The sequence below is a fragment of the Argiope bruennichi genome, chromosome 8 (genome assembly GCF_947563725.1).
Source record: "Argiope bruennichi chromosome 8, qqArgBrue1.1, whole genome shotgun sequence".
Lineage (NCBI taxonomy): Eukaryota > Metazoa > Arthropoda > Arachnida > Araneae > Araneidae > Argiope > Argiope bruennichi.
In genome coordinates this window covers 68,973,305-68,995,496 of record NC_079158.1, presented here as the reverse complement: position 1 = coordinate 68,995,496, position 22,192 = coordinate 68,973,305, and the positions used below count along the sequence as shown (strand labels likewise).

At 29.3% G+C, this 22,192-nt stretch overlaps 1 protein-coding gene and 1 long non-coding RNA gene across 2 annotated transcripts in view; one reads left to right on the top strand and one right to left on the bottom strand.

The window, feature by feature from the left end:
* Nucleotides 1-761: 761 nt before the first annotated feature.
* Nucleotides 762-11,027, bottom strand: LOC129981790 (zinc finger protein Noc-like). The gene is made up of 2 exons (XM_056092808.1): nucleotides 10,729-11,027; nucleotides 762-3,725 (listed from the first exon to the last, which is right to left on the bottom strand). Exons 1-2 carry the CDS (start codon nucleotides 10,786-10,788, stop codon nucleotides 2,340-2,342), a joined length of 1,446 nt encoding a protein of 481 aa, XP_055948783.1. The 5' UTR covers nucleotides 10,789-11,027; the 3' UTR covers nucleotides 762-2,339.
* Nucleotides 11,028-11,188: 161 nt separating this feature from the next.
* Nucleotides 11,189-22,192, top strand: part of LOC129981759 (uncharacterized) — a 37,995-nt gene continuing 26,991 nt past the window's right edge. Inside the window, exons 1-2 of the long non-coding RNA XR_008785355.1 lie at nucleotides 11,189-11,336; nucleotides 18,708-18,778. This is a non-coding gene — a long non-coding RNA (uncharacterized LOC129981759). The remainder of the gene's footprint in view (nucleotides 11,337-18,707; nucleotides 18,779-22,192) is intronic.

The following is a 22,192-nucleotide window of genomic DNA, read 5'->3' as shown; positions in this document are numbered from 1 at the left end:
TAATTTCAGATTATAATAAGATTTCAATGATGAGATTTTAAAATTCAAACCTTTTAAATTGCAAAAATATAAAGACAAGTTTATATAATAAGTTATACGGTTTCTTCATTAAATAAACAAGAGAATTTGCAATTATGCATTTATTTGTAAATCCATCTATTCTCTTTTTTTAATAAACAAAGGAAACGAGATTTTAAATCCCTGTAGTTCCTAAGAAATGTATTTGAACATTAATATAATAATGTTTCAAATAATAAGATACGATTTTATTTTGAACTGTTTTTCTAGTTTATGCGGTCTCTTCATTAAATAAATAAATTTAAATAAAAGCCAGATTTTGCACCTCTATAGTTCCTTGGAAATGTATTTCACTATTAAGTAATCAGATATGTGATTTTACTTTCATATTTGTTATTCGCAAGTCTTTACGATTCATTTATTAAATAAACAAAAATGGCGTGATTTTTCACTTATTGCATTATGTGGTGTCTAGTAAACAAAAGAAACGAGATTCTGTAATCAAATGAAAAGAATTAAAAGATAGAATTTATTTCTTATACTATTATTCGTAAATCTATCTGGTTTGTTTATTAAATACTAAAACAATTAAACAAATTTAATACAATTAGATATGAACTGCAATAAATCTCTTATGAGATGCAGATACATAATGATATGTTCATGTATTAAGAAATTTTATAGTAAAAAAATATTAAGGACAAAAAAACAAAGAAGATATGAATTGAGAAAAAACATTTATTATTCATAAATTGAGTGAATACTCCTATGTCATAAATGGAAAGGTAAAAAAAAAATGATGAAAAATAATACAACAAAAAATTAAATTTCTCATGCATGATTGTCTCCAGAATAATATTGCACAATTTATCAGTACTTTCAAAGTACAACATACTGATTCACGCAAGATAATGTCATATTGTTACGAAAAGAAAAATCATGTTACTTCATTCGGAACAACATAAATAAAAATAATGCGCTGATACAAAATTGGCATTTCATTTTGGCATCAATAAGTCAATAATAAATTATCTTTTAATGTATTAAAAATAAATAATTTCAAATAACTTATTAAGGACATTATCAATTTACAAATGCTCTCAGATGAATGTAAAAAAATCAGGATAGGTTAAAACCCTAATCGATAAACAAATATGCATTTACAAATATACAATTTAACACAGACATCAAAAAACTCTATTTACATGATTGAAGACGAAATCTATTAATGAAGAATATAAAGTATTGTTATTTTTTTCCATACTGCAACCTGAGAATTTTTTTTTCACGAACTGCAATCATTATAAGATATATTTTATAAATGTAAATATAAAAAAAAAAATTTGGAACATAGTGTAACACCTGAGATTAAATAATAATAACGTAACAGTGATTTGCACGATCAAACAGCCTTTAAAAAATTAGACGATTATTTTAAATTTCATATAAAAATTTTACAAATTAAGCACTTTTAAACATTACATCAATAAATTTTAACATTTCACTAACTGAAAAGTTAATAACCTTTTGAAAATTTTGAAATACTATTATTAGAATGTTGCTTTATAACCAATAAAGGAATGAATGGAAATTTATTTTTCAAGTGTTAAACTCTTATGATCTGATTAATCAAAACATGGTTTCAGAAAAAGAGAAGTTTTTCAAGTGAAGATAACTAATGTGTGTGAAGCAACTAACATTTTTGAAGGGGGGGGGATCTTTATAAAACTTAGATAGGTATTAAAACAATCAACTACTTATATACAAAAGCTTTGGTAGTTACATTTTTGTTACATTTAATAAAATTATAATACATTATCACTTAGTTTGATCACATTAAGACATAAGTCCGTCATAATAGGACACTTTAATACAAGAATGCATTTTTCTTTTAATTATGTATGTTAGTTTGCACATGTGATATAAATACTATACCGACTTGACTTGAAGATAGTACAGTGAAGTAACAGTTACCAAAATTCTAATTTATTGAGTAAAAGCTTTAGGAGGTGCAGATAAGTGTGAAAAATTAATGCAGTTAGCAACAAGAATAATTGCAAAATATTGAATAAATTAACTGCCATAGGAACTTCAGGAAACAGTCGAGTTCAACAAAACAAAACACAATAAAATATCACAGTTAAGACTTCATAGCTGTTAAGCTTTACCGTTATTAAAGCTACATAAAATAATAAGAAAAGAAATATAATTATAAATTTTATTTTTTGCATACTAAAAATCAATTTTATTCGAATAATTTTACTCTCCTTGATTTAGGATTCCAAGATAACTGTACTTCTGTACCATATAATATAATATCATTAAGGGTGTACGGGTGGTCCAAGTCTTTGTCCGTATAATCCGTATGGATAATACATGCCTAAACTTGGGTGTGCTAGTTGTGGTAATGGAGCTCCAGGCAAACTGGACAAGATTGGCTTATAGGGATGATAACGGCTAGCCGCCGATAGGGAGCTAACTGGACTCAAACTTGTGGGATATGTTCTTCTTAGCCCAGCAGGAGAGCTATAATGCATGTGGCATGCAGCATTTAGACTTGAAGAAGCTAAACTGAAACTCGGTGACATGAGAGACAGCGAAGATTCAGATGTAGGCAAGCTCGCATGAGTCCTCACATGTTGCAACAGTTCCTCAGAAGAGTTAAATGATTTACCACAGCATGTATCACCAATCATCCAACTGCAAACATTTGGCCTAGGTAAGACTGATTGAGGATATGAAAGACTTGGCACACGACTTGCTGCTGCTACGGCAGCCATAGCAGCTGCAGAACCAGTCAAGCCTGGGACAAGTCCATGTCCTAGGCCAGGTAATGTGGAACCTAACCTGTCATGATTACATTGAGTACATCCACTAGGACACGAAGATAGCTGAGCACTGTGCATGCTCAATTGACAATTTGTACAATAGGGATCCCGACATACAGGAACCAAAGTTGTGCCACCATTTGAAGTTTTGACTCTCGCATATCCAACATACGGGGATAATGCTGTGGCACTTAAGGGATAGTTTGAGCCTTTGAGCAATCCACTTTGAGCAGCTCCAGGAAAAGCGTGTGCATCGATGGAATGTCCTGGAAGAGGTCCACAGCCAGTGCAATTGGAGAGAGGATTTAGACCAGATAGAGCTTTATAGGCACTTAGTCCAAAATTGTTCAAGCTTTCTTTAGATGCATCACTACGTGCTAGATCTAAACCCAAGCTCGTTGAACCGTAACCTAGTCCACTAAGAGTATTTTGCGTAGAGCATAGCGTCGTAGAAGTAGAATCTGATGTACTAGTAGGAGACGCAACGGAAGACTCAGTCTTAGTTGCATTGTGAGAACTATTCCTACCATTTTCTGAATTTATGGGTGAGCTTTTACCACAAGAACTAGTGCTAACAGCAGGAGATATGCGATTCGTCACTGAAGGGGAACTTGCTTTAGAATTGGGAGTCTTTTTACCTCCGAATTCGATGTTATGATTATCATCCTTTTTGATAACAGATTCGTATGGTTTGAAAGATGGTTTGCTGTTGCTGTGATCATCACTTATAATAAGTGGTGATTTGTCCTTTTTTGAGTCATTGCTGGAGTCCTTATTCTTTTCTAAACCAGTTATTATAGGTTTATTGTTAGGATTATCAGCTCCGATATTACTGCAAGTTTGAGCAAGCAAGGCTAAGGGACTTTTCTTGGCATCCAACTGTAATAAAGAAAAAAAGGACATTTATAAGAAAATCAATTGAATAAATATGAAATAATCAAATAATAATCTGTATAGATATCACAGCATTCAGAACTAAATTTGTAAAACTGTTTTAAAAGCTTAAAAAGCCAAAAAGTAATAAATTTTTCTAAAAGACCCCCAAATTTTTTTTTTTAATGAATCTTATCCTTGTCTGCCAAGAAAATTAATAAGACGCTTTATTTACAATACCATTCAATTCTTTTGTACAGAGTGGAATTTCATTCTTTTCACCTGAATTCTTTACTTGATAAAAACCAAATGTAACGCACTACTTCATTATTAATTTTAAGAATATTTTCCAAACGATATTTAATTCATTTTTTATAACCCAAATCCATAAGATGAAAATAATGATGAGATCTAACTTCCGTTCAGTTAACTTTGAATTTAAAATTGCCAAATTCGTTTGGTTAAAAGTGTAAATTATACAATAAAAATCATAAAAGAATTCTTTAATAAAACTAAAAAGCCAACAAAGAAATAGATTCCAGCCTACTTTTTAATTAAAGAACAGCGCCATGAAAGAACAATAATTTAAAATAAAAAAAAAATTCTTTCTCCAAATCAGAGTGAGTGATTATGCAAAAAGCAATTGGTAATGGCATTCGATGTAGTAATAACTAAGTATTATTTTATAAAACTAATAAAACGTTTTGATAATCAAATATATTTATTTCGTAGCTGTTTTCAAACAGTTATTCAATTAGGATTACTTCTAAATTTTGATTATACAATATTGCATACTAAATTTGGCTTTTTTTACAGAATGAAAATAAATACCGATTCAAAATTTACACATTGTGCATCAAAACTGCGCATGGTGATTTATTACAGTATATTTGGAGAAAGAAATACAATTAATGTGCTTACTAACGATTATAACTAAAAGAAACGAGTTTTAAAATATAATTTTAGTATTTATCTTGTCCTTTGATTATTTAAAATCTATTGCCCATTACAAATTAAGTTTTAAAAGGGTTCATCATCCAAAAGAAAGCTCTAAAGAAGAAATCGCGTAAGTCGAATGCCTCTCACACTCCATACAACGGTCGCTAACTGGCCGGTAACCGGAGCTTGAGAAACAATGCCCAATAAATGATGATTAGAATCAAGTGTGTAAGAAAAATTATTCGAATTCACAGCTAAATATGTAAATAATTCTCAACTTTTTAGTGTTATCTGGAGCCAAATTCTTATTATACATTTTGCTTCTAAATTTTTTAAGAGAAAGTGTGGAGAATTGCCCAGTTGAAGATTAGAATTTAAAAAAAACATGTAAGAAAAACTGTTTTAATTCTAAAAGAAAAACTCCGATTCATTATTAATTATACCAATAATTATCGACTTATTAGTTCTATAAATATAATTTGTTATTATCCGTTTTATACCCCTCACTTCGTTGTTTTCAGAAACTGTTTTAAACATTTTTCAGAAACTGTTGTTTCCTGGGTTGATGATTAGAATTCAACACAAAGGAAAACTATTACAATGATGCTCAAATTTTAATATTTTGAATCCAACTTTTTATTACTCAGTTTCTTCCCGCTCCACCCATTCTTTTTTTTGTTGAATCTTACTTCCTTTCCAAAAGAGTTTAAACTTTAAAATCATACATATTTAAGCATGTTTTGTAATGTTTATAATAAAGAGATTCATTGTGCTAATAAAAAATTAAAACGCCTCCTTAAAAAGAAAATTAAATACATACTTCGATTGTCGTTGAAGGAGTCGGGAAATAAAAGAGATTTTAAATTTTGATATACTGACGTTTTAACAACTGTTTGTGGCACTCAGATATTTAGTTTATATCATTTTTCAGTTTTACTAATAAGTAAAATCCGTTTGATTGTTTCCTTTAGAGATTAGATAGATTTTCCATTTACATGATGTTCTTCCTAATATATTGCAGCAAGCTTCATTTGGGAGCTCAGAGTGATTCTCAGATTGATTTCACTCTAATTTGAAACTATTTATATATATGATACGAGTTTCTTATTGTTAAACAATTGTAGTGAGTATGCAACAGCTAAAAGAACCCACTATAGTTTGGTTTCATAGATCAAAGTGATTTTTCAGGGTTCACTCTGATCTAAATTTCTTATTGTTACATAATTGTAGTACTATTTATATATATGATATGAGTTCCTTATTGTTAAAGAATTGTAGTGAGTATGCAACAGCTAAAAGAACCCACTATAGTTTGGTTTCATAGATCAAAGTGATTTTTCAGGGTTCACTCTGATCTAAATTTCTTATTGTTACATAATTGTAGTACTATTTATATATATGATATGAGTTCCTTATTGTTAAAGAATTGTAGTGAGTATGCAACAGCTAAAAGAGTCCACTATGCTTTGGTTTCATAGATCAAAGTGATTTTTCAGGGTTCACTCTGATATAAATTTCTTATTGTTACGCAATTGTAGTGAGTTACGAACAAGTTAATAAGTCCGCTACCCATTGGTTTCACAAATCAGTGTGATATTTTAGAGTTCACTATGATTTGGAATTTGTAAAAGGAATTAAATGAATTTCCAGTAATTACTATAATGTAATAAGTAAAAGAGTTAAAACTATCTTTATGAGCATACAATCTTTATGTAAAAATGACTAATTATGAAAAATTGTTTTCTATTTAAATCGGATAACCTATACAAATTCACATATTTTTAAAAACACAATTTATTTCTTATTAAAAGTATGTATCTATTTTTAGCGTTGGCTCTCGGATATAAAATAGTTTTTATCTCTTTTTGAAAATCAACCTTTTCCTTATGTTTACTTCAGTGATTCTTTCTCTCAAGGTTCTGAAAGGGTTTTGGCTAAATGCCTTTTTTTTTTTTTTTTTTTAAATAGATTTCTGCCTTTTCTTTATTTTTATACTTAAAAAACACCTTTTCTTTATTTTTATACTTTAAAAAAACCTTTTTCTTTATTTTCTTCTCATTTCTTTATTTTTGCTCTTGTTGAAATACCATGATACATCTAAATTTTAGCCAATACGCCAAGCGATGTTCCCTGTCAACAGTCAAATATTGTAAATTTTGGAATTAAAGAAAGCATTTTTTTTTTTTTTTTTTTTTTCGTTTCAAGGCGATGTATATTCTCTATACGTTTAAATTCACTGTTCTATCACAATCCTAAGGTGAACTTTTCCCATTAACTTTGTACGATTCTTTTTAGTTTTTTTCTTCTTAACTGAGCTTTGATTTTTACCTTTTTAATTCATACTGAATGTTAATTATTATGTTATCCAGACTTCTCATTAAATCTAATAGTAATGTATTAACTATAATACAAATTAGATGAGGTAGAAGCCGACATTCGAGTAAGCAATTTTTAAGAAACAGGCTTTAATATTGACCAAAAAAAACCAAACATTCAGTTGATGTTAAGTTTCAGTGTTGCGCTTTTTATACCTATAGTTACGTTTCATAATACAGTGATTTTATGAAATAAACATTATATTCTTCGTTCTCATTATTTTTGTAACAATTTCAGTTAATTGTATTGTTCATCAAAGGCAAATCATACTTGAACGTATATAATGATTTTCATTTTCGTGAAATTACTTTGAACAACAACGGTAAGAGAAAGGCAAAAGTTTTACAGATCTAGAATTAAACTTGGTTAATAAAATTCAATAGGCAAATCAAATTATTCAAAAACACAAATTTTACTAAAACAGAAAAGAATTAAAAAAATGTGCCTATGCATTAACAGATAGCTTAGTAAAAATATTAAACTTAGTTTTTTGACGTAAAGGACATACACAAATTTTTAATTTCATTAAGTTTAAAAGAGTGTAAAATATTATTGCAGTTTGAGTAAATTTGAGTTCTCCAATATCTGAGAAAGCTTTGAGAAAAAAGTAAAGGTAACTTTTACTTAATATTGCTTCAAAATATTGAAACATAAATTGGGACATCAGAAAAACACAGAATAATGACGGAATTGAATGAATCTTAATTATTCAGTTCCTTAAGTTAACCTACTTACTTATAGAAATTTACAGTTAAATAAACACGTTAATCATCAACAGTTAATAACAAAAACTAGTTTAATATAAGTTTGTTACTCAGGAATATGTTATTTGTTCTGCAATACCGCAACACTGATTATGCGGATCGAAATGAAAGAGCTTAAAACAAATTTTTGCATTCTTCTACTTAATTTGATTGGCATTAAACATTAATTGAATTGGCATTAAACATTGGATTTAAGCATTATAATATTCATTCACAAATAAAAAAGCCACTTTTTAGTTGAGAAACTGTCTTAGCGTTTTCGGAATACAACAGAAGCCAAAAAAATTAGATGACGAATCATGTTTAAAATGATACACAAACCAAAGTATCAACATATATTACCGGTTCAATACGCTATCACAGGTTGACTATATTTGTTCTCAGTTTGTTATATGCAATATTTTGTTTAATCCATGTTGTCACAAAATGCTGCATGTCGTTCGTATCTGTTGGTTACACCAAATTACCTTTGTTTTGTTGCGCGTGGTTCTAGACATTTTGATATAACGACGACGATATACAGATAAATTTTTAGGAGATGGCATTCTTTTTTTCTTTTTTTTTTTTCTTTCCAGACAGAAAACAAATAATTTTTTCTGACATTTTTTTTTCCCTATGATGTTTCGTTTAGATGTCTCAAAAAGGGCGTTTTAAGAATTTACAAGAATTGCATAGAATTTAATCTACATTCTATTAAAAAATTAAAAGGTTCTCACAATCATCTACTTGATTTCGAATGTGGAAATAATAATTTCAAACAGTAAGTGAATACCATTTCAGCCAACAATATATCAAAGTTAGAGCTTTATAGCTTCAAACCAAGATCTAATCGTTGGCATTTATCATGTAGTAACAGATAAAAGAATTTAAAAAAATAAAATGCTTAGAATAAGGAAAAACATTTTTTTAAATGATTAATTTGATTAAAGAAAAGTAAAGACTAAATTAATAATAAGAGAAAAACAAAATTGCAATTTGAAAACTTGGCATATGACAACTTTCCTGTTGCAAGATCTTGAACCTTAACATTAAGTTTTTCCATTGAAACACTGTTTTCGGCAATCAACTCGTCAAAACATATATGTGAAATGACTGGCTTCGTTACCTTGAGTTAAAAGAAGAGTGAAATAAAAAAAGATTAGAATTAAAAAAGTTATTATTGTTATTCAATTAACAACATTTCTAGTGGGATGTTTTCGGTTTTAGTGCGCTTATCATTGCTGAATAACACATTTTTTTCAATATCTCATCCTTAATATTAAATTGCAACAAGACAAACTACGAGTTTACAAGAAAAATCTGTATATTTTAATCGTTTCCAAAAAGTAAAGATTTTAGATATTTGAAATTTTACGGCTTTAAATATTAGTTTCCTAGATTTATCACCTATTTATACATTATCAGAATTAATTTATATTAGATTCATCAAATATTTACAAGCTAAATTTTTTAAAAATCGTTTAGAAATTTGCTTAAATCAGTGTTTAAAATGTAAAATAAAGGCTGAAATATATAATTATTGAATACATTTTATTTATTTAAATACACCTCATTTCATTTATGTAAAAGTTACAAATATTCGGCAGTAATTTTCATCAAATAGTCATCTTTTACATAATGTAAATTTCACAGTAAGCATAAGATTTTGAACATATGTTTGTAACATTTTACCATAATAAAAATGATAATATAAAAAATGTGTATATAATAATATCGATTATTAATTATTAAAATTTTGAGAAATTTAAATCAATTTTTATAATCAATAATCCTATAAGTAAATTTAAAATTTACAATTAAATGTTGAATTTGTGAAGGAAACTAGAGCGATATTTCCTTGGTTTACTCGTTTAATCAACTATAATTGATAACTTCTTCATTATATACTAATATTTTAATTTATTTCCCTCATTCATGTGTCAGGAATAATTAAAAAAATATTTAAATACAGTACATTCGTAGAATGTTGGTAAAAAAAAGAAAAGAATGCGCATCTTATTACAAGAACAAAACATTTAAAGAAAGGTAGGGAAACATTTCGCCGACTTTCAAAAAGCCATGCCCATTTTTTTTTTTTTTTTTTTTTTTTTTACTTTTCGAAGTTTTTCCAGCAAGGATAAATTAATTTTTGTATGTGAAATAAAATTAATAACACAATATAAGAAACATTAATACAATTATGCAATTTCTGAATTATACTTCGTTCCAGCAGATGATATTAATAATTAATTTTAAAATATCAGTAATTAGTTTTAAAATATCGGGACGATTAAAATACAAAATCTAAAAACTCTTTAAATTACAAAAAAAAAAAAAAAAAAAAGAAAGAAAAAAAGAAAAAAAAAAACCTGAAAACAATTTAAATTTTTAGTACGTATTTAAAATTTATAAAATAAACATACAAAATAATAGATATATTCAAAATAAAAATTTATAAGTATATCTAATAAATTCTATGCGATGTGTTTCTAATTTTTCATTAATCCACTGTCAAATCAAATAAAGATTACATTAAACATTTTTTATTATTATCCAAAACAAATTATACTACATAACATCCTTCCACAAGTTCATTTTTGAATTCTTATTCCAGTGGATATTCCTAACATAAATATTTACAAAAGTAGCGGATTTCTAAGAATTTTAATGACAAGAACAATTAAAATAAAAATACTTTCATAATCATTTTTGAGTAAAAAATTTAAAATAAAAAAAGATATTCATAATTAATAAATAACAATATTGCAATTCGTATGCACAAATAAAAAAACAAATACGAATTTAGATACTTTTAAATAATATTTTTTTCAAATTTATCGTCGATTTTATTAAAATGATATTGAATGAGTTAAATGAGTAATTTTACAGAATGGTTATTAATAACGTTAAAGTCATTAAAATTATTGAAAAATAGATTATAATTAACTTACCGTCGTTGCCAACGGAGACAAGTATTCAGGTCTCAAATACTGATTCGCAGATGTCAACATGTTTCCCCAAAAACTATCCACAATTGTCACTTTTAGTCAAAATTGTAACTTTCGGTCAAAAATAAAAAAATCACAATAGAGTGACGAACAAAATCACAGAGCAGTTCGAAAATTCGGTTTCCGTTACCCTCGTCCGCGATACATGACGCAATTTTCAATTGTTGTTCTTCTCTGAAAGCAATTCGTAAACCAACATCGGCTTTTCAAAAAGTCTGCGACTCCTGTGAGAGTTGCCGCGGTCTTCCGATGTTCACAGCACCGCTTTTAGGGTTGCTTTGTTTGGGAAACACTAAAGTTCGCCAAATCAGTTTCTTGGCGATGAAAATCATCGTTGAAGTTCGGCCCTTTCATTTTCAAAAATTTGCTTACAATACCTATTTCCAGTATTATGCGGAAAATTTTCTGATGAACATCAGCGTTTGCATAGCGCGCATGTAAAAAAATTATCGCATTGCCAGGTTATGAAGAAGGCGTTGAATGTTTTATTTAAAGTGCTAAAAAATATATTTGAGGATAACTTTTTGAAAAGAAATGTTTTTCCCATACAGGTAACTCATTTTAAATTTCTAAACGTAAAATAGTAAGTTTTATGATAAATATACTCATTTTTTCCCCTATTATATCAAAATTGGAAATGAAATTTTCTGATAAAGCTTTAATCCAAATCATCACGCTCCCCTATCAAGCCTGAAATCCGTTGAAATTAGCTTGAAACGTGTTTTGAAATTGTCAAGTAAGTAAGTTCATTTAACAAGTAAGAAAAATAAGTTCGATATTAATTAGTATTTAAATAAATCTTTTATATAAAATACATCACCTTTCAATTTTAACATATATTCAAAATTTTCGTAGCTAAGAGGAAAGATAAGATGATATATGAAAATAAAAAAGACTTAGAAGCTAGTACAATTTCTGTAGAAATTTGATGTCGAAAATTAATAATGAGTATCATATTTCTCCCAATACTGAATTTTCCGGTTGAATTTTTTCAATTGAAGCCAAATAGGCGAAATATAGCCAGTTCTGGATCTGTTTAGTTGCCGAAACTCTCTATGCCTACTGTCAGATCCGCCAATGGGAGGGCTTCAGTAAATGTTCCTGGGTCGGCGATTGGGTCGTGACGCGTTGGTCATTAATTTGAAGGGCGGCCAATAGAAGGGGGCGTCGACTAATGACTTGGCAAGCCGCCAGCCGTCAAGGTTTACATCGCCATCCATCAAGCAGCTGTCACAGCTGCCAATCACATTTGATTTATGTCAGCTTTTGCTGTCAGGGCGGTGCCGGGGAATGATTCCAAATTGAGATGAGCCAATAAAGTGTCACATATGGTATTCGAATACTATTGGTAAGTAAATTAAGACAGTACGTAGACGAAGGAGAAACTCACTATTAATATTTAAATATCAAAAAAATTATTTTATAAAATATTTTTATCCAGATATTAATTTGATAAAAAAAGATTTTTAAATTAAACTTTTCTTAGATTTTTCAAATTTAAACATATATTTTATTGCTATATTGTTTAATATTGAAACTTCAAAGATTATTTATTTTATTTGTAGTTAAAGTTGCCTGGTTTAATTGATTAAAAATTTTTATGCAGCATAGGACTGTGCTAAGAGCAATGAAATGAATTTTTATTATTATTATTTCCTTTTAAGTTATTCTCACTAGGAAATTTACTGTTCAAATTGGAAAAAAAGTACTTGTTGTGCCTTTTGAATAAATCTATGGATTGTGGAAGTAGACTTTTGTTTTTAAACGACAGAAGTTCAAAAATATTTTCTCGCCATTTTCTTTCTCGGTTTTTGTGAGCAGCAAATTTGCAGTAGAAAGAAGAGATTCCTTCTCAGATTCTAACTTTGATCATAAATAAAAAGTATAAATAAGTTGCATTCACATAAACAGATACTTCGAAAAAAAAACAACCTTTATCTGTGTTTCACAAAACTGCGCCACTCGTACTAAGTTTAAAAATGTTCGGAAGATTTCGGATCCCAGGGAAGTGTTGTGCTGCCATCTATTGTTCTTCTTGCAAAACTGCGTCAAAGCTGACTGGCATCTCTGTGTTTCGACTATGATGGAATTCTGAGAAAGCGAAAATGATGGTTTTGCAAGATATTTCGTCATGTACAATACATTATAAAAAACGTGCATTGTTGATATATATTGCATAAGAATATCATGCACCATTACAAAAAAAAAAAAAAAAATTGAAGAGTTTTTATATTTGCAATTTACTTTACATCAAAAGTAACTCCAATCAACAAAATATATAGAGTAATACGACGAATATAAAAATACAATAAATTCTTAATGTAATATGAAATATAAGCTATACAATACATCCTTGCAAATAAAATATCCTTAGTTTCACAAATATTTATACATATAATAAATCCATTCTGAAAAACATACATATATATACACATAAAATAAATGCTTACAATATATCCATTTAAAATTTAATTAAAAATTCATTAAAAATTTATATATTAACAGTAAATTATGATATAATCAAATACATTAATATAAGAAATAATTCAGTACAGTTAAATACTTACTATAATTTTGCATATTAACTATAAATCATTACATAATCAACTACAATATTGTAATGACTTGATCCTGCCCGATCAAATAATGGGTAGCGTTTATATACAAGTTTCTTTATTTACAGCCTTATTTACATAAAAAGAACTCTTTCTCATCAAGGTTAAATGAATGATGCTATTTACAACACGAAAATTAAACAGGAATAGTTTCTCGAACAATTTTGGAGAAAACAACTTCACAAGAACAGTTAACAAGCTGTTGGCATCTCAGGCTACTATAGGGGTAGCTCTCGGAATCCACCGAATTTCCTTTGAGTGGAATTTTACTCAGAAGTCCGTTTCTCTGACCTTTCCTCCTCTTTTCTCCTTTTCTTCCAAAAAATTTCGCATTTTATTTTTCTTTCAGACTCCACCTCTCATGTCTACATTGGTACACTTGGTATCAGGTGTACATTGGTACACCTGATACCCAATCACCGTTCAAAACAAACCTAAATGGTCTCCGGTCGACCGTGGGATTGTCCGTTGATGATCCACCCTCCACAATAGAAATAATGAAGATTGACATCTGGAGGCACTTAACACTGTGGAAGTTTTACACCTTGATGATTCAGCTGGCCAGAAATGCTAATTATCGAGTGTGGGAAAAAGGGACGTCACAGTAGTCACCAGGGTTTCAGGGCTATTGAGCTGAGTCTTTACAATATACACAAAGTCAATATATACAACTACATACAATAAAACAAAAATTAGAAGTTATTTACATATTATCCTCCTCAAAGACATTAAACTTCTAAAGAAAATTCCACCAGATTCTTAACAATACTTGTTTATAGTACAATGAATCCTTATTGGGGGAGAGACTACAATATTAGATTACTTATTTCATTCATTACTTACTTACATTCATTATTTATTTCATTATGACATAAGTTGCGCTCGCAACGAAAACGTTGAAGAAAAATTTTAGAATATAATTTCATTAACACTACAGACAAGTACAAAGTATTGGCAGTAGTAGAAAAGTAGATTCGTTCCTCTGTAAAACCATTCCATCTTCTAGGTTAAATTCTAATAGCAGCAATCCAAATGCAGTCTAAAAATTCAGTCTCTAATTCAAAGTCTAAAAGTTAATTAAAATATCGGTTAATTGAAAATGAATCAAATCTTTGCCATTTTTTCAGACACCGAAAATCTTTTGTAAAAAAAATTAATTTTTGCGCTATTTTAAAACGCGGAAAATTTTCTTGTTTAATGATATCAGTTTCATTGCCGAAGTGTTTTCTTCCCCACTAATTTTAATAGTTTTTTTTTTCTTTATCAAATTTAATTTGATACACATTCTGCGCCAATATTTGTATTGCTAAGATGAAGTAAAAACTAATTCCATTCTTCCATTAGTGTCTTTTGGAAGTGACAAAATAAAGAATTATTTTAGGGGGAAAAAAAAACGATTTTTTTACACATTAACTCCGAAGTAAAATTTCCATGCTAGATTTTATTGTGTAGTATATAAGCTTTTTAATTTGTAAGCATAGTAATTTGAAATAATTAAATTTTCATTAAATTCCATGAAATCTGTGACTAAACTAGTAGAAACGAAGACTAACCAGTAGAAAATATAAACTGAAAGATTTGCATGCAGGATTGGAAGTGGCGTGAATTCATGCTGTAGGCAACTACAAAGAGTGGAGATAATTCCATAAACAGGTTGATTCATTGAATTTGAATGTATATGAAAGCAAAATCCTTCTTACCGGGGAATAATCCCCGGTAAATCTTTCTTATCATTCTTACCGGGGAATCAGTTTCCAAGATATTCGAATTTGACAGTTTTGAAAACTTTTATTTTAAATTATTTATAATATGGTAGTAATCAAAGAGTCAAAAAAAAAAAAAAAAGAATGGAAATTATGAGCAGATTTGTTGATTAAATCTATAAAATAATATTTTAATTCTATGTTGAGAAGTTTGAATTCTGAATTTTCTCATGCGTTCGTGTAATTGGTAAAACTAGCATCTCCTACTAGGCAGCGACAATTCAAATTGGCACTATCCAAAAAGCCCCAAACGATCACATTGTAGTTCGATGACGTCATGCATGACGTCATGTTTCTACCTGGCTTAGTTTAAGTTATCACTAGAGAGATTTATCAATCTCTCTACAGTGAAAATACTTTTGCTAGAAATGAAGTATTTCATTGCACTTGTTGTAGAATGTCGATATTATAAGTTAAAGTCTGTTCTGACTTATTGTTATTTTTAAATGATTTAGAATTATATTCGGGAGTAACAAATTACATTAAATAATAGAAAGTTCCTAACTTAATTCACTTCTTCTAACTGCAGACGATCTGCCAAAATTCTGATTCTATCAACTCTAAAATGATTGATAAAATTCTATTTTTCGATATTTACATCGTAAAACTTTTAAATAAAAGTAAAAATGAAATTTACTTTTTTAAAGTTTTAATAGTAATAGAAAGGAACAGCAATTGTCAATTAAATATCTTAAAAATGGATAATAATAATAATTTTAAATTTCAAACAGTACTATTCAATGTAAATTCGGAAACATAATAAGATTGCATTGTGTTTAACTAATATATAACTATTGATTAAAATACATTATAAAGTTATCTTTGAAAATTATCTATCTTATCTTTAAAATTATCTTATCTTTTTATCTTATCTTATTTAAAATAATAATTTTAAATTTCAAATAATATTACTAAATGCAAATTCAGAAATATGATAAAATTCCATTGTGTTAATAGCTGATGTATAACTATTAATCAAAATGCATTTAAAAAATTATCCTTGAATTAATATACCATAGTGGAGTCAAATCACGCGAGCAATAGCGTCATGCAAATGGACTCGATGTTGTTATGCTGCGTTGTCACTTGCTCAAGCAAACACTCTGAAATCTAAGCTAACTACGGTGTGCAAGTATTCTTGATATCGTGGCTTAATCCTTCAGAAGGATCTATCTTCCTTACTGAATCCTGAATAAATCCCATCTATCACTAGTAAATTTTCGGAAGCCATTCGTTAAGATATATGTTTTTCTAATACCTGTTATACAAATGTCAGATTCTATATATTATACTTTACATTGGGAACAAGACGTTGATATATTGGTGTTGAATCGAAAAGGCTTATGGATTAGTGTTAATCTTGAGAGGAAAGAAAAAAAAGATCCAAAGCAAATCTGCGAAAAATCTGTACCACCACATGGTAAAATAGAATCGAGATTTTGCTTCAAAGATATTCCCACGCTGATGAGTAGGTGGTCAGGCCATATATCTAAAATGGACTAAGACAAATGAGGAATCTATTAGCTTAGGTTTATGGCGGTTTTGTGATTCAGGGAGATTTGTCTTCTTTACCGTAGTGAAACCGGAATATACTTCTGATTCCATATGCCACTCATTAGCCGTGAAGAATTAATTCGTCAAGCTATTTCTTTCCCATTCAGTTCTGGAAGGATTGTTTTGATTGATGCGTATCTTCCCTTCTCCCTATTTGTCTTGTAAGCAAATCCCGGCCCGAACCGGATTTTTCAATAGGACCTCCTACTTACCGTGGGAACAGACAAGTTGAGAAGTTAGATTCTGGTTACATACTGTTCGTTTCACTATCCTGAGGCGACAACTATTCGACGATTCCATTTCACTACGGGGTGAAGCGCGGAATGATATGCGCAATTCCGGGATTTTCTTTATTATTAAATGTAAACATCTCTTTTTTTCCTCTTTCCTCTCACCCCTATTTTGACGAATGAAACACATCCAAACACATGCGCAAAACCGCGGAGGGTTTAAGAATCCGTTGGCAAACAATAACTTGATATCGGAATTCAAGAGAGGATTAGTTTATTTAAGGGGGAGGTATGTGAAAACATTGATTCTCTTTTAAATTATAATAATCGCCTTGCTAAGAATTTGTTCGCCGGAATAGTGATTTTTTTTGTGTGTGGCTGTCAAACAGTTAATATGGAATGCATTAATTTAAAATTCCACCTTGTTATTTAATATGCCAGAAAAATATGACTTTAATGGTAGTTTTACTATAAAATATTGCACATGCAAATTAATAAATGTTTACACCATGAAATAAAAAAAAAAGTTAAAATCTTATCTTGGGATTAAAATTTAACTGGAGAGGTGAAAATTTTGGACTTACTGTTCGTTTCAGTATCCTGAGATGACCACTTTTCGATGATTTTATCTCACGAAGGGATGAGACGCAGTAGAATGTGTGCATTTCCGGTATCAGGTGGGTAAAAGTTTTTTTTTTTTTTTTTTTTTAATTATTTTTGTTTCGACCTTAAATAGCTACGATAAGCTACACGCATGCAATTTTCTGATTTTTTTTCAAAAAAAACTTATCAAAATAATTAAATCTGTCCCCATAGTGCAACGTAATGTGACGTAATATAACGTAAGTGCATAGTGCACGTGTAACGTAAATCCACTGACGTTATCTATTCCCCCATAAATAAACAAAATATTATTTTTCTATCAATAATTATATCATAATAATTAATTAAATAATTATATCAAATTTCATAACGTTAGAGCTTAATGCGCTCGTCTTAACTAGTTTCAATTAATTTTAATCTTTTCCTCAAACTTAAAAATTATAATTGCTATTCCAAATTATGATACGGAGTTGCTCGTCACCACTTTTCCACACCGCAGAACTCCGAAACATCACAACGTTGCCGTTGCAGAATTTACTTTATTATTAACATGTAAACATCTCTTCTTTCATTTTTCCTCTCACCCCTATTTTGTCGAATTAAACCCATCCTATCCAAAAAATTATGTTGTCCTCAAAAATATATTAACAGACAATGGTTTAAAAACTCTAAAATGTTGAGAAGTGGTTAATGTTAAAAATTCTATTGCATCAGAAAGTGGGTAAATAGATAAAAATGTAGAACTGTAATACATTAGGAAACGGGTGAAACGTCTTTACAAACATGAGACGAGTTAAATATAATAAAATAAAAGCATAATAAAAATCGGCTTCGATTTGCTCGAATATGTGTGCCAGTGATGAATGGTTTGATCGGAATACCTGAATTTTGTGGTCCGAGGCCTGATAGTTATTTTATTTAGACCTAGTCAAAAATATTGCTTTACGCCTGGATATTATTAGGGCCTTTGTTTTCTTTTTACCTGAAAGAGAATTATTTATTTAGTGATATGATATAACTCATGCATTCATCCTTTCGCTTTACATTCATATACACGTTCATACATAAATATCGATATTACCAAAGGAGAGGGGGAAAAATACTTATTTTTCTTTTTTCCCTTGTAATTATTGCTGGCACGTTTTTATCCCTTTCAGTTGGTCAGTCTTCTCAAGTACTCTGGTGGTTCAATGATAGTGACTTTCCCACTCAGCCCTGATAAGGACAGGTACGTAAATTATTCATTCATTTTGTCTAAATCCTTTGTTTTCGTACTTTGCTTTCACGGACTAAAAAAATTTTTAATTAGGTTTGTAATTAGGCAATACAGGTCACATCAAAAAGAGGGACAAAAAGATGGCCTATGAGGGGATTGAACCCGCGACTTTCGAGTTATTAGCACGACGCTCTAACCAACTGAGCTAATGAGCATAGCGAGTAAAGTCTAAGTCCCAAAAAATGTTCACCATCATGAAAATAGACAAATATTTCCGCTCGTCAGAGATCAAAATCGTATGAATTCTTCCATAATTGCTATTTTCTCTAATTCATTATTAATCCTGCCGAATTGCACTTTAACACAAAAAAAAACATGCATAACAGTCATTTTATTAGTTTAAGTTGTTGAATTGACTGTTTAAGTTTGTATTTGGATATATTATTTAAGAGAGTGAAAGTTGCAGGTCTGATTTTCACTCGCTTAAAAAAACGTATTAATTTTAGCGGGAAAATTAATTTAAAAAAAGTCATGGGTATTAGAAAGACATAGAATAAATGAATGATCAGGAGGAAAATATTTAAAAAAATTCAAGTTTGGAGGAGAGGGGGGGGGGAGATTCCCCCCCCCCCTAATTATAAGAATTTTTTTTCCTCTTTTTTTTTTTTAAATTTAATTCAAGTAAGTGTTGCATAAGGGAAACACTGCTAAAAATTTCAGATTACATCATAATTTTTTGAAAAAAATTGACTTCCTTGGGAAAAAAAGGGTATATTTTTCAAACAGTTAGGATTCGCGGTCAGAAAAATAATCCTGTTCTAAAAATGCTTGATTTTAGATGGTATCATGTGAATCAATTTTCAGAAAAAAAAGTTTAAAAAAATCAAAAAAAGAAAAAAATATACATAGCTGTTGGTTAATGAAAAATCTGCAATAGTAGTTTTCTTAAAATGAACGTTCATTAGAAAATGCATTCAGACTTAACAATTAAAACAAAATATTTATTTAATTTTCCCGATATTTTTTTAATATTTCTTCAAATGGAAATTTGTCACGTTCTTATAGATGTTCAAATATAAACTTATAAGAAACAAAACCGTCAATTTAAACGGAATTTAAACTGATTTGAAATGAATATAAATATAAAATAAAATAGGATAGCAAAGTAAGAAAGTCAAATATAATATGAAAGTAAATTAACACAAAAGAAATAATAAAATTGTTTTAAAAAATGATGAACACAAGAAGAAAATATCGATTAGTCCCTTCGTTTCAATGGTTAGATATGATTGAAGATGGTTGAAATAAAAATGGTTGGAAATGGCTGAAACACCTTTTTTAAATAATACTGAAGGGGGAATCTTGGTGAGAATTCTAAGCGATAAGATTAGAGATTAATATAAGCGAAAACTGAGTAAAGTTTTAATTAATTCCTTTTGCTTTAAAATTATATACACCAAGTAATGTGACTAGCATTTTTGTCCAACACTAAGTTACTAATTCTTTGGAAAAAAAAAAGTATCTGATTTGGAAACAGCTTACCATGTGAAAGCTGAATTTAAAAATTCTCTTTTTTTCCCTCTCAGGTCCATTTTATCTGAAAAATTATTTATTCTTCTAATATTGGAAGATTATATACGATCTCTCTTGTCTTTGTTAAATTGACTTTTTTCATCATGATATAATTTGTGACAGCCTTTCTTTAAGATATAGTTATTATGCAATCCGAAAAAGAGCATATCTGGTGCTTGTTGTTGAATTTTTGGAGTGCATTAGATATAGCAAGTACAGCAGGTGAATACAGTTAGTGCATCAGAATAGTAAGGCAATAATTTCCATATTTCAGACGATAGATATGTTAATGAGAGATATAGTGCAGTTTCATTACAGAAATATGATCGCATTGGTCAGTCCTCTCCCCTCTCCCTCCTTTAGTTAGTAGGTAAGTCGGATTAAGCTTTCCTTAAAAAGTTACACTGCAAATCTCGGGTATTCTTTTCTCCTCCAAAGTTTCAAAACCAAATATTTGTATTAATTTTAATTTAATCATTATATATTTATTTATTTATAATCATTATATATTACATTATATCCTTAAGTCCTCATTTTTAAAAACTAGAACAGCAAAACGTTAAATTGCTTATCACTTTCTAAAAAGCTGGTGTTAATATAGATAGCATATAAAAAAAATGCACAATTGAAATTAAAAAATGTTTGTATTTAAAAAATTATCAAACATTCCTCGCATAATCTGAATAATAATATTTAATAATAATATCAAGCATTTTAAAAAATATTACTGCACACAATATTTTTTTTTAGATTTATATAATAATATAACATAAAACTTGCAAGTGATAATAAATTAGAAATATTATTAGAATAATGTTCCAAAATTAATTTAAACAATAGTTGAATTTAATTTGAATAAATTTGATTGAATGGCATTTATAATTAAAGGAAAGCACAAAGCTAAATAATTTCCAAAATAACACACAAAAAAATCTTGGGAAAACCTTGGGAAAGCTGTGGAGCCTCCAGGCAATTATCTTTTTTACCTATTTAATAATCCGGTCCTGGCTGATAACTAAGTTTAACTCAATAAATTTTCAATGTTTCATTATAACACAAGAAACCTTATTTTTTCATTCTCTCTTCAACTGTCAGCCTTCAAAATTAATTTTTAAGAAAGCTATTTAAACCTAAACTTTCTATCTAGAAACCGATCTGTTTTTTTTTTAAAATCCACCTTCGTCTAAAAAATAAATAAATAAAAATGTTAGTCTCACATCATGTAATCGACCCCAGCCGTCCCCTAGGGGCCATCGATGTAAAGCACACATTGAACCGCGTGGCCCACCCTGCTGGCTTCGATAAAAGGAACTGTCCTTACTTTGTCATTATCTATCGGGAATCAAGAGGACACGCTGGCGGCATCTGTGTTCTTTCCTACCGTCTAACTCGAGGAGAATTAAAGGTGACAAGCCGCAAACGGTGAGATCCAGTCACTCGATCGGTGCTGGTGTGTGGCCGTTTGCTTTTCAACCGCAAGAATAAAAAATAAATCGAATGTGGCCCTAAATGAACAATAGAAACAAAAAGCATCAATTCCATTCCAAAAAGAAGACATGGAAAAGGTTTTTCAATTCGCGGAAGGGCTAAGTTGTTTGAATCTAGAACGCCGCTGAAAGCAGTTGATGTGAAGTGAGTTTGGAAGATATAGATCTAGCTTCGGATTCATATATCATTTAGGGGGGGAAATTTTTAAAAATAAGTAAGATGAATGTGCATGAATGGCAGAAACTTAGCAGTATAATGATAAAAGATAATTTTCAAAATGTTTCTGGGCTAGAGGTCGTTAAACTTTTTAAATGATGAAGCAAAACCTGTCCCCCGAATAGTTTTGAAATTATTCAAGATCCATAA